This window comes from Lontra canadensis, unplaced genomic scaffold, assembly GCF_010015895.1.
Source record: "Lontra canadensis isolate GAN:19392208 unplaced genomic scaffold, GSC_riverotter_1.0 scaffold35, whole genome shotgun sequence".
NCBI classification, from domain to species: Eukaryota; Metazoa; Chordata; class Mammalia; order Carnivora; family Mustelidae; genus Lontra; species Lontra canadensis.
Genome location: NW_022631029.1, coordinates 3,312,573 through 3,324,812, shown reverse-complemented (window position 1 = coordinate 3,324,812; position 12,240 = coordinate 3,312,573). Strand labels below are relative to the sequence as shown.

The window sequence follows — 12,240 nt, the reverse complement described above, 5'->3', positions numbered from 1 at the left end:
TTTAGTTTTGCTGGTGCTTTTGTAAAACAATCCCAGGTGTCTTTTTGTTTCACACTGTTTTTTTCCAAGACCAAGTTAAATGTTAACAGACACGGACTGTTTTCAGACTGGTCTTCCCGCCCGCTCTGCGAGCACCTGAGCGCCGCCCCTGGCGTCCTTGCAGGCTGTGTCCGCTGGGGCTTCACGTGGCGGGATCCACGCGGAGCCACATGTGGTATGCGTGTCAAGTCTGGTAATTTATAGCACTCCATCCTTCTTCCTTTTGTGCCATCCATCTGTTGAAACCAGGTCATTTGTCCCGTGGACTGTCCCATGTTATGGCCCATGTTCTGCTCTGACGATTGCTTTCCCCTTTGTTTTCCTCATGGCAGCCTTAGGTCAGGGCTCTGGGCTTGGCACTGCTGATGCTGGGGGCTGGGCCTCTCTGGGGTGGGGCTGCTGGGGGCACAGCATCCTGGGCCCTGTTGCACCTGATTCCAGAAGTGCCCTGCTCCCCAACCAAGGATGTCTCCGGATGTCACCTGTGTCCCCGGGGCACAATCACGCACCTGAGAATCCGGAGCGTAACTCTGTGCCTTACCCAGGGTGCTTCCTGGACTCAGAGGCGGATTTTGAAAGCTCTGTCCTGTGGCTCCACCCGGGAAGCATTCTTCTCCGTGGGGGGCTATAGGGGGATTCTGGCTGTGGTGAAGTTCTCACTCGCCCTCTCGTGGTGCTAGTGTGGTGGGGTCTTGGGCAGGGGCTGTCTGTTCCCTTGCTCTACCTGCTCCCTTTGTCTTCCTGCCCGCATCAGCACCTTTGGGATGCCTGTGGGAGCTGCTTGGGCCAAAGACCGCAGGCTGTCCTGGGGTGATGCCTCACTGGCCGCCCCCACCGGGCCTCCTGACTCATGCCGGGCTCTTGGCTGAAGCACAGCACCAGCAGTGCCACTTGTCCCACTGAGCTCCTGGTTTCAAACCCCACGCATGCCCAGTCGGAGATGGGGCTCTGCTACACAGGGTCCTGATGGGGCCAGCAGGGGTGGAGGGCGGCCCTCCATGCCTGCTGCAGTCACTGCGGTCACTGGGGGTGCTCCGTCCCTGGGGCGGATGTGACCTCTGAGCCTGGGGTGGGAGTGACGTGACCCCCTCAAAAAGGTCTGCAGAGACTAGAGGCATCGTGTGTAACTTTGCCAGCCTGAAGCACAGCCCACACAGGCCCTGAGCGTGACGCATGCAGACAGGTAGTACCATGTGCCAGAGACTGTTCTAGAAAGTTACATTACCTGGTGACTTGCTTGTCACAGTCTGGGCAATAACACAAAAGCCGCCAAGGCAACAGAGAAATGGGCAACACCCTGGCTAGTCTGTTGGACCCTCCTGGCCTTGCCATGTTCACTGCCTTTTGCCTTCTGTCCTGCTGAGGAGGAAAGGTAATAGGGTGACAGGGCTCCCCTAACAAATGGTATGGCCCTGGTCCCGTGAGCTGTCATCCCCTGCAGGGAATAGCCAGCTAGAAGGCCGTGGTCGGCCATGTTAGCATGGTGCGCCCATGCATTGCCAGGGTGTCCCAGCTGCTGGGGGCTGGGCCAGGCCCGGCGGGTCCAGAGGGTGAGCGTGGGTCCCACTGAGAAGGCATCTCTGACAAGGGCTCTGGCTGTTTGCTTCACAGACACTGTTGGTGCCACCCCTTGGGGCAAGTCCATGAGCCCGGGGGAAGGCCTACAGCTGCCACACTGCCACTGACTTCCATTTGCACCATGTTTTCTTACCTGGGGCCGCTGTCCCCCCTTCCCTCGGCAGTCCTGCTGCTCCACACCAGCCTCTGCCCGCCCTTGGTCAGGGCTGCTCTCTGGCCGCGCGCCGTACCCCTCACTTAATCCTTTGTGTGCCCTGTGGCCATGTGGTGGGGTGGTCTGTGTCCAGTTGTCCCGCCCTGCCTGCCATGCTCTGTGGGCCTGGCCTGGGACCCGAGGAACTCGGGAAGTACCCCTCGAGTGCGTAAAGGGCCGAGTGGTCCCACCGTGCTAGAGGTGCACGGACAGTGTGTCTAGCAGGCAAATGTACAGAGCCTGGCTGCTCTGCTCCCCCAGAGCCATGGTTCAGGGAGGTCAGGGTTAGCTTGGCACTGGGGGAACGCAGCCCTCCAGTTAACCTCGTGCCGCAGGTCCTATGGTGGCAGGACCCTGGCATAGTTTGCGTCCATCTCCCCACCCCGCCCACCCCAGTCCTTGTGCCCCGTTGCCACCCTTTCAGGGCTGCACTTCCAAATCCTGTACTTCGTCACTGTTCACGCCCTCAGTAGTCCGTGATCGTCTGTAGAAACGTAACCACGAGACAGTCTTCCATGTTCGTACGCACACTCCCCGTGCCCTGGTGCTCTTAAAACAGTGTGCAGATCCACACGTCCATCTGGTGTCACTGTCCCTCCTGAAGGACTTCTGGAACTTTCCTTTGCAGTGCAGTTCTATTGCAGTGATGCTCTAAAACTTTGTGTGCCTGAACAAACTTTTGTTTCCCCTTCTCCTTCACTGGATGAGGAACGCTGCTGGCATTGGCATTTGCTGTTCTTCCTTCGGTGTTTTACAGATGTCCTTCCCTGGCCTCCAGGCTTGTTTCTGACACTTGGCCTTGTGAGTCTTACCTTTGCTCCTTGGTTCGTAGCATGGCAGTCGGTGGTCAGATGGTTTTGCTTATGGTGTTGCTGTGACACGGTTCTTTGTTTTCCTGCTGGTGCTCCTTGGATCTCTGGAATTATTGTGTTCCTCACATTTGGACCATTCTTTCCTCGGATACCACGCTCACGGGATTCCAGTTACGCATATGTTGGAACTCTTGGTACCATCATCCCAAGGTTCACTGAGGCTGTGTTCATTTTCCTGTAGACTTCTTTCTGTGTATGATTCATCTTGGATAGTTTCTGGTAGTTTGTCATCAGGTTCATAACCTTTTCTTCCACATTGTCTAATATCAATCCCACCTCGTGAGTTTTTCTTTCCAGATATTTCATTTCTCGGGTCTAGAAGTTCCATGTGGCTCTCTCATACCTCATATTTCTCTTCTCACCAGTTCAAGTTTCTTTAAAGTCCTTGAACGTTTTCCAAAGCTAGTAGTTGCTCTGAAGTGAAACCCTTGTCTTTCAGTTCCGTTGTCTCTGTCCTTTGTGAGTCTGTTTTCATTCGCTGAATTTTCTCCTGGGTTAGAGGGAGGTCACATTTTCCTATGGCTTCGCACATCTGGAGGTTTGGTTTCGGATACTGAGTGTTGTGAATTCCATGGGGTCGTGTGGTGGATTTCGTTGTCTTGAAGTGCGTTGGTTCTGCTGCTGACTACTGGGTTAGCGGTGGATCAGCTGATCCTGCGGAAGCTTGTTTCTGAGATTTTTTTTAGTAAAGGGAACTGGGTGAAGCCTTTACTTGAGGGCCAGTTTTGCTCCCTTGCTGAGTGGGGTACAACGAGGGCTCCCCTGGACTAGCAACACATATGGTACATCTCCTAGGCCACATCCTCCGGCCCTGGGCCCTGCCTAGGGGGATTGCCCCCGAGCCTTCAAGGGGAGCAGCTCCGGGCCCCGAGTGCAGGCTCCAGGAGAGCCTTCTGCAGTGCCCCCTCCTCCGTGGGCCTCTGCCCATACATCCGGTGCCTTCAGCCTCCCCAGCCCTTGATCTGGAAGGTTTCTTAAGGCAGTGAGCTGGGCAGGCAGAGACTGCCACAGGGGCCTATAGCATTTGGGGTTCTCCTGAGCCTGCCTGCCCCACCCTGAACCTGACTCAGAGGGAAGGTTAAGAATTGATGAATTATGCAGCCAACTTTATTCCAGTAGGTTCTTGGAGGTGATAGGCTTGATGTGTTTTGAGTCATTCAAATTAAATATATTCGCTTTATAGTAAATAGCCGAGAACCTTTGTTTAGAAAAATAAAAACCTTACTTTGATCTAAAAACAGATTTCCATTGCAAGTAGCAAACCTCCCCCCACAACAAAACAGTGTGTGCCAAAGGCCATTTGAGTGGATGTTAGAAACACCCAAGTGGTTTTAGTACATTTTAGAACTCTTTAGAGATTTCTCTTTTCTTAAGCATTTTCATAACAATTTTAATTTCGTTACCCTTCATTGAACTGTTGCTGGGCCTCTGAGCTGGGAGTTTGTGGCAGGTGGGGTGGTCACATGCCGGTGTGCAGGACACTCCAAATCAGATTCCTGCAGCCCCAGGAGAGGACCCCCAACTGGGACCTATGGTTCCTCCTGGAAATCTTAAGTGGGGCGGGGGGGGGTGGGCACAGTAGCGAACAGGTGCCCCATGTGGAAGAGTTTGCACAAAAGGTCAAGGTAGTCTGCCCTGGGGTGGAGGAGCTGAGTCAGGCAGCCTCATTAACCCCGATTACCAAGGGTGGGTCCTGCTGGGCCTGTAAATGTGGCTAGGACTGTGACCAGCTGTCCACTGCTGGGTGGCGTGGCCTGAGAGCCATTAGAGCACATCGTGTCATCCAGTGAGTGTGAGGGCACTGGGGGCTGCTTCTCCCTTTGTTCTAATGTCTTAGCAGGTAGGGCCTCTATCCCCCTGCCTGCACAGGGCTGGTGGAACTTAGCTGGGTCCGGTCCTGGTGCCTCTTTTCGTTAGGGGCTATGGACGGGGCCTATGGGGAGTCACCCAGGTATGTATGTGATAGGATATGTGAACGGCTCTGCTGTTGACAAGAAGGGCCTAGTTCTCCTGCTGAAGGGAGGAGTCACCATGAGAACCAGGGGCCTGGTTCCGTGACGATAGGCCGCGTGGGGACATGTACTTGGCATTGTTGAGAAAGCCTGGGCTTTTGGGCCTCTCTGCCAGCTTCTCCAATGGGTAAAGTCACGGCTGTTGGGGAATGAGTGACTGCAGGAAAGGAGTCTTCTAGATAACTAGCTTGACAGCTTCCAAACCAGTTAAATGCTTTACCAGATGGCCCACGGGGAGCATGCGGTCCAGGGGGAGGGTGGCCCACCACACCAGCTGGTGGGGGTGCTGGTTGTTGGTGCCCAGGCACTGCTGGGGCTGCCCTGGTGGGGTTCCTTCTGGGGAGATGTGCCCTTTCAGGTTCCTCCCCATTATTACTCTAAATCCAGACTTGCATCATTACTGTTGTCATGGCCCCTGTCCCCCAAGCCCCTGGAGCCCACAGGCCTTGCCCTGTGTTGATAGCAGACACACACGGCCCTTGAGTTAGCCCCAGGCTGGCTCACATGGGGTCTGGGCCTGCAGACCTGGGGGTCCGAGGAGCAAGCCCCTGCCAGTGTGGCATCCCGTGTGTCTGCTCTGGGCTTTGTGCCTGCTGTTCTCTCTGCCAGGAGCAGCCTGCCTTCCTGTCCTTGACGATCAGGTAAGGTAGGTAGAGAGTTCCCGAGGACTGCTTTGCCTTAGCTGTGGTGTTCGTGTGTCTTCTGCTGTTTTCTTCCATCTGCTCTATATCCTGCACTGGAAATGGTTAACAGACTGGAATATCTCCCCTGGGTGTTCAGGAATCTTCTGGGTTCAGGTGATTGCCCAGGAGTCTGCAGAGAAAGACCCTCCGTGAGCCTGAGGGCAGGTCGCAGCTGCCATGGAGGTGTGCTGAGGGTCGGTGGAACTTACCCATTTTAGGTGTAGAGTCTGAGTGTTAACACACCGCCCTAGACCTTGCCTCCTATAGCCACTCCCTGCTCCTGCCCATGGCCCAGGCACTCACTGATCTGCTTTCTGTCTCTTTGGTTTTGCCTTTCCTGGACACGTATGTGAGCAGAGTCACGCGGTGCAGGGTGTCCTGTGTGGAGGCGTGCTTACTTACTAGGCAGTGGCTTTGAGGTTTGTCCATGTGTCCACCCGGAGTTTGTTCCTTTCCTTCGGGGTAGTTTTCTCTTGTTACCCAGTCCGCCGGTTGGTGGATGCTTGGGTTGTGGCTGCCTTTTGGATCCTGCGAGTAATTCTGCTGTGCACATCTGTACCTACGTTTTTGTGTAGACCTATATTTTAATTTCTCTTGGGTGTGTCCCTTTGAGTGGAAATGCGGGGTCATATGGTAACCGTGTTTAACCTTTTTTAGAAACTACCAGACCATTTTCCACAGTGGCTTTGCTGTGTGAGCTCCCACCAGTGTGTTGGGTCTTGTCCTTATTGGTTTAGCCATCCTGATAAGTGCATGGTATCTCCTGCGAAACCTGCATCTTCTCGTGAGCTCATTGGCCACCTGCAGGTTTTCTTTTTGGTCTCTTTCTTTAACCCAATCCCAAGCAAGGCTGGTTTCCAGTCCTGGAGCCGGATGAGGGGCTGGAGGATGTCCCACGTCTGACAGCCTGGCAGTGAGAGGTGACGTGCTTTGGAAGTGTAGGCTGTGTAGGAAGTGTCAGCTGGTTTCTAGGGTGTCAGATAAGTGCTGGTGCTTGGTGTGGTCTCTCAGGACATTTGGAATTCTGCCCCAAGTTCACTGACAAGCTGCTGCAGATGACAAGAGTCCTTGAGATTTGGCAAAAGAGTGAGCTCTTGGTAAACAAAGTATGGGTTGAGGGGGAGCACGTGTGGCTTGTGTGGGCCATGCCTGCCTCATACGACCACAGACCTCAGCCGAGCCCCTAACGGACCCATGCACGTCGAGAGGCCAACCTGCCCGTTGGTTGGTCCTTCCCGTGATTCTAGAGAGCTGCTTCACTCACCCAGGGTCTGTGGTGAGCCTGACAGTCTGGGTGTGGAGCAGACAAGTAGTCACTCCAGACACTGGGGTCTAGGAGTGTGGGGACCAGCTGAGGGGTGCCTCCTCTCACTGCCAGTCAGGCTGGGATGCAGACCCGAGGGCAGACTTGGGTGGAGATGGGAGGCCCAGCCATCTGGAGGAGGCTGCGGAGGACATTGGGCACAGAAGCAAGGAGGGTTTGGGGGCAGAGGGAAGGGGTTCTGATGACAAACGAGGGCCATGCCATGGGGTGATAATGTGTTGTACAGAAGGTGGGTGCTCGGGCCCAAGATGGGTGAGAAAGAGTTAGGTGCGACCCTCCATCTGGATCCACGTTCTTTCTGAAATTCTAACAGAAGGCCGATCTCTGAATAGCTGAAGCTTAAAGTATTTTGAGTTTTTATGTATATTTTTTCTTGTGACATTTGGAAATTCCGCCACCCCAGGCTCAGTGACAAACTGCTCTGAAGCTGTCATGTGGGGGTGAGCAGGCCTTGGGCCCTGTCCTGGGAGCCTTCTGGCCAGTGGTGCTCATCCATCGCGATTCCCGGGGGTGTCTCCGGGGCAGGGCGGTCTGGGCTGATGTTGGTCTGGGGGGGAACAGTGAGGGGCTGCCCATCGCCTGTGTCTCCATTATGACCTCTCATCTACCTGCCCCCGTGCCGTCCAGGAACTCCTACTGAGCCTTCAAAATCCTGCTCCAGAGACCTTTCCTGTAATTTTTAGATGCGTGTGTGTTTTCTCTTGCCTCTTCTGAAAACACTGTCCTTACCTACTCTTTTTTTTTTTTTAAGATTTTTTTATTTCTTTATTTAACAGAGAGAGAGAGAGAGATCACAAGTATGCAGAGGCAGGCAGAGAGAGGAGGGGGAAGCAGGCTCCCTGCTGAGCAGAGAGCCTGATGTGCGCCTTAATCCCAGAACCCTGAGATCCTGCCCTGAGCCGAAGGCAGAGGCTTAACCCACTGAGCCACCCAGGCGCCCTGCCCTACTCTTTCTATAACTGGGAAGTGAGTCTTGGATTTCGAGGTATCTTTATTGACATTTTCCCATTTTGCTTTTTTGCAGGAGTCTGTTTCACTGAGACCATCAATCCGATTTCAAGGAAGTCAAGGGGTGAGTGTTCTTTGTCTTAAGCACATCCGGAATTGTGGCAGTGCGCTCTCTGGCCTGTCTGGCCTGCTGCATGTGGAAGCAGGCTGGGGACAGCATTTTGGTCCCATCTCTGTGTGTCAGGGCAGGTGCTGGGCCGAGCTAAGGTCTGCCAGGTTGGTCCCACCGGGGCCATACCAAGAGGCTCTCTGGGGTGAATGCAGCTTTTCTGTCCAGCAGTCCCTCTGTCTCCCCTTCCTTCCTGTAGCCAATGCATAACTGACTCCCAGACCCCCAGGTCTCTGTTCTGATCTCATCTCTGCGATGATTTAAAACAGGGGTGTCCCAGGGGCCAAGCAGGCCTGGAGCTGTGGCCTCCCCAGGACCTGGTTTGTTGGTACACCTGGGACCATGGGTGTCTGATTTTAGTACTGGGCTACTGATGGGGGAAGGGGGTTGTTATAGAAACTGAGCACTCCATGTTTTCTGAAACGCATTTATTTCATTCTAAATGACCATCTTACAGAAAAATTGGAGAATAAAAGGAAGGATGAGTTGTCCACAATCCTTGCCCCCCAAGGCTTGGACATCCCCCACCCCCGTATCCTTCACCCACCAAACATGCCTTGGAACATTTCAGGTTTTTTTCTGGTCTTTATTGCAATTCTTTTTTTTTTTTTTAAATCTGAAGTGTTGCTGCAAGTGTCTGAGTCAGTTTCCACCTGACAGCTGGCCGGCTGCCTCCTTATGGAGGAGGTCTGTGGGTTTCACCCCCTGCCAGCATGCTCTAGAGAGACAGGGCCTGTAGAAGGGCCTGTAGAAGATCCGTGTGTCTGTGTGCAGATGCAAAGATACCTCAAGATACATTGTAAGGCATTGGCTCCCACAGTTGTGGGGCTGGTGAGGCTCAAGTCCATCTATGGGGCAGGCAGGAATGGACACTGTGGTACACAGGAGAGCTTCTTTGTCCCCAGGGAAACCTCAGTTTCCCTCTTAAGCTCTTCAGCTGATTGGATGAGGCCCACTCAGACCATTGAGGGTCATTTTCTTAAAATCAGCTGGTCGTGGATGTCACCACATCTACAGAATACCTCCATCCAGATTAGTGTTCAAGGTGTCACTTGGGGCTGTGGCCTGGCCAGGTGCATATGTGAACTGAACTGACCATTATGCCAAGAACTGTCAAGGTCAGCAAGACTCCCTGAAAGGCCCCAGACTCCCTGCTCCCGCCGCAGTGCCTCCTCTGGGACATCCACACCTTCGTTGGGCCCCTTTGGGAGTCTTGTGGCAGCTTTCCTTTTGTCTTGCCTGGGACATTTCCCCAAGGGCAGAGGTCAGTGTTGGGGGCAGGACTCCCTGGGCTTGCTGCCAGGCTAGCCTTCATGGCGCCCCCTGGTGGCCAGTGATCCTGCTGTGCTCTCAGCAATCCGGGAAAGAAGAGCAAGTGGATCCATGGAAAGGGCCACTGAGTTCTGTGGCTTATCTAGTGAGCAGCATTTTCTGGTCAGCAAGACACCACACGACCACTCACAAAAGGCACAGAAGCACCACGAGGTCCTCTTGGGCCCTGCCTTGTGTTACCGAAATTTCTGTGCAAAGCCTGAGAACCACATCCATTTAACTTGGAGGCCCTCCACCTCAGATTTAGAATCATGATTTACCTGCTTTTTCTTCTTTTTGGATTTTTCTCATGTGTTACAGAGTTTCTAGAGGGTTCTGAGGGTACAGAGGTCCCGTGCTACAGCTCCAGGGAGGCCAGACTACAATTCTCCGCTAGGAGGTTTTTCCCTGTGCAAGCCTGTGTGAGGGCTGGAGGATGCCAAATGGCGAGGAGGAATGCTCTTCTTTCCCTGCTTGCCGTGAGGTGTCAGGCACTAGGTCTGCCATCTGTTTTCTTAACCTTGTCCTTCTCCTCCTGAGCATTGATGGGATGCGTCCCCTCCTCGCTGCCAGTTGTGACGGGCCTGGAGTGGTGGCTAGGCACATAGCAGGCCATATCCACATAGTCACCTTGCTGCGGGAAGACGCAGGGCATCCGGGCTCTCACCTCCCACTTCTGGTCGCTCAGCCTCTTGTGGATAGCTGGGGTTGGAGATGAACCAGTAAGGTAGGCTGGACAGTGGTCAGTGGGGTGGGGCTGGGCAGGCTCATTCATTTTTCATGGTACATGGGCTGATTCCATGTTTGGCTCCTTGTAGGGTGACGGGGACCCTCTTTCCCAGAGCCCCATGAAGCTGACAGACTGAAGATTGAGACCCCATTTGTGGGCTCCTGAGCTCAGGAAGCTTGGCCAATTCTTTTCACCATGCCTCAGCCTCCTTGCCCAGGAGATGGGCTCAGCCTCTTATGTGTGTCCCCCTCCGTGCACACACCAGCATCAGGCTGTAGCATTGGAGGCCGCCCGGGTTGGGGGTGCCGCTTGGCCTGGCCACTTCCCTGCCTATGCTCGTAAGCACCATGAGCCCAACCTGCCCAGGGAGGTGTGCAGCTGGGCCCTGGTGTTGGCCGCTTCCTTGGAGTGACTAATGGCATTTGCCACGGCGTCCAGAGAGCCTGGCCCACCTGTAGCATGTTGGGCCTCGAGGGTGTCATGTGCCCCGGCAAGATGTTCATCCTTGTTTCATTTGCTGAGTACGTGTTTGTGCTTGCATCCTTGGCCTTGTCTTAGACACTATGCTGGCTGACATGGGCCCCTGTGGTCTCTGGTGGTCACTTCTAAGTCGTTAACCTCTGACAGCTATGAAAAGTCAGCTCCTGAGGGGAAGAGAAACCCCCACCTGGCCAGCCCCACCCTGAAACTCTTCAGTTGATGAAAAAAGAGAAGTAGGGTCGGCATCCAGGGCTGTGAAGGGTCTTGGCATTTCCCTGCACTGCGCCAGGAGCCTCAGCTGCACTTTTTAGAATGAGGTTTGACAGCTCTGGTACGAGGTGTTTGACCAGTTTTTGTGTGAGTGGCCAGGAGCCGTCTCTGTAGGTAAGAACATACACAAGATTGAGCACTAGGTGCCTGCTGCTGCGTCGTTTGTAACAGGGGCAATTTGGAAACGGTCTAAAAACTTTCTAAAATGGGGAGTTTTTGGGGCGCCTGGGTGGCTCAGTGGGTTGAAGCTTCTGCCTTCGGCTCAGGTCATAGTCCTGGGGTGCTGAGATTGAGCCCCGCCTCAGGCTCTCTGCTCAGCAGGGAGCCTGCTTCCTCCTCTCTCTCTGCCTGCCTCTCTGCCTACTTGTGATCTCTGTCTGTTAAATAAATTTTTTAAAAAAATTTATAAAATGGGGGGTTTCCGAGTTGGGGGCCAACCATGTGCCAGGGTTGAACAGAGTGCAGGGGCTGTGTGCTCCCTCTCCTGAGCCTCCTGGATCAGTGAGCGCTTGAGGGCGGCTTTTGGAATGCAGGCAGGTGCTTGCAGTGCATCCTGGGGCTGGGGCTGAGGGAGTACCCCTGGGCGGAAGAGGGCGCTTTGCTCTTGGAAGTCCAGTTCGGCAGTGGTAGTTCTCTTTACCCAGAATACGTTTTATTCTGAAGCTTCCTTGGGAAGTGACAGTAAGTAGGAAAACAAGTGATGTCTACAAACTCCTCTGGCCAGAGAGAGAGAAGCTCCTGGTCCATTGATGTTTGGGTTCCTGTACATGCCTGTTGCCCTTGTTCTTGCCCAGATGGAATATCAGGTGCTTTCCCCCACCAGTTTTTGCCCCCAAGACTTGCTGTGTCTTTTCACAGCCCCCACCTGCACCACAGACGAGGCCCTGCAGACCGGGGCCGGTGGCGGGGCGGGGGTGGTGGGGGACCGCAGAGGCAGGCCCTGCTTGGGACAGATTTCAAAGGCAGGAACCCGTGCCCCCTTGTAGACCTCAGAAGCACTCAGGGCCACAAAGGAAGGATAGACCCGTTTGCTGCTCCAGGTCTGTGTGCACAGATGCTGGATTAGGTTAATAGTGACCTAACCCAGAGTCCAGGCTGTCATCAGACACACCCAAACCTGTGTGCTCAGGCCAACTGAGGGCCACATGGTGCCCTCCGTGGGGGCAGCTGAGACTCGGTCTGGAAGGCACATGGTCCAGCCAAGCAGGGCTGAGTTTCGGGCCACATCCTGGAACATGTGCCAAGCTCTTTGCTGACCCAGAGAAAGCCATGCATTCCTGGGCTGTTCATGCCCCGCTGGCTAATTTCCCTGCCTGGTTCCCAGTGACTGGTAACCAGTAACCATTGTCACTTGGGAGCTGGCAAAGCAGCCTGTTCACCAGGGGATTCCACAGGCCGTGGTAGTGCTGGGAAGGAGCTGGGACTGACAGAACGGGCCACACCAGGCCCCTGGCAAACCTCCCTTCTACTTCCCTCCCTCCCCGACTTGGGTGCTCCCCGCTTTGTCCCGAAGGATACCAGAGACCTCAATGTGCGTCCTCCCCTGTCACGGGCAGCATCACGTTCTCGTCCATCAGTTTCATGCCCTGGGTTCCTTATTGTCCTATGGCTCCAGTAGCTACACAAACCCA

At 54.4% G+C, this 12,240-nt stretch overlaps 1 protein-coding gene across 1 annotated transcript in view; it reads left to right on the top strand.

Moving 5' to 3' along the window:
- Positions 1 to 12,240, top strand: part of ELL (elongation factor for RNA polymerase II) — a 73,256-nt gene that overhangs the window by 38,924 nt on the left and 22,092 nt on the right. Inside the window, exon 2 of the mRNA XM_032867699.1 lies at positions 7,726 to 7,773. Coding sequence (XP_032723590.1) covers positions 7,726 to 7,773 — 48 coding nt within the window. The remainder of the gene's footprint in view (positions 1 to 7,725; positions 7,774 to 12,240) is intronic.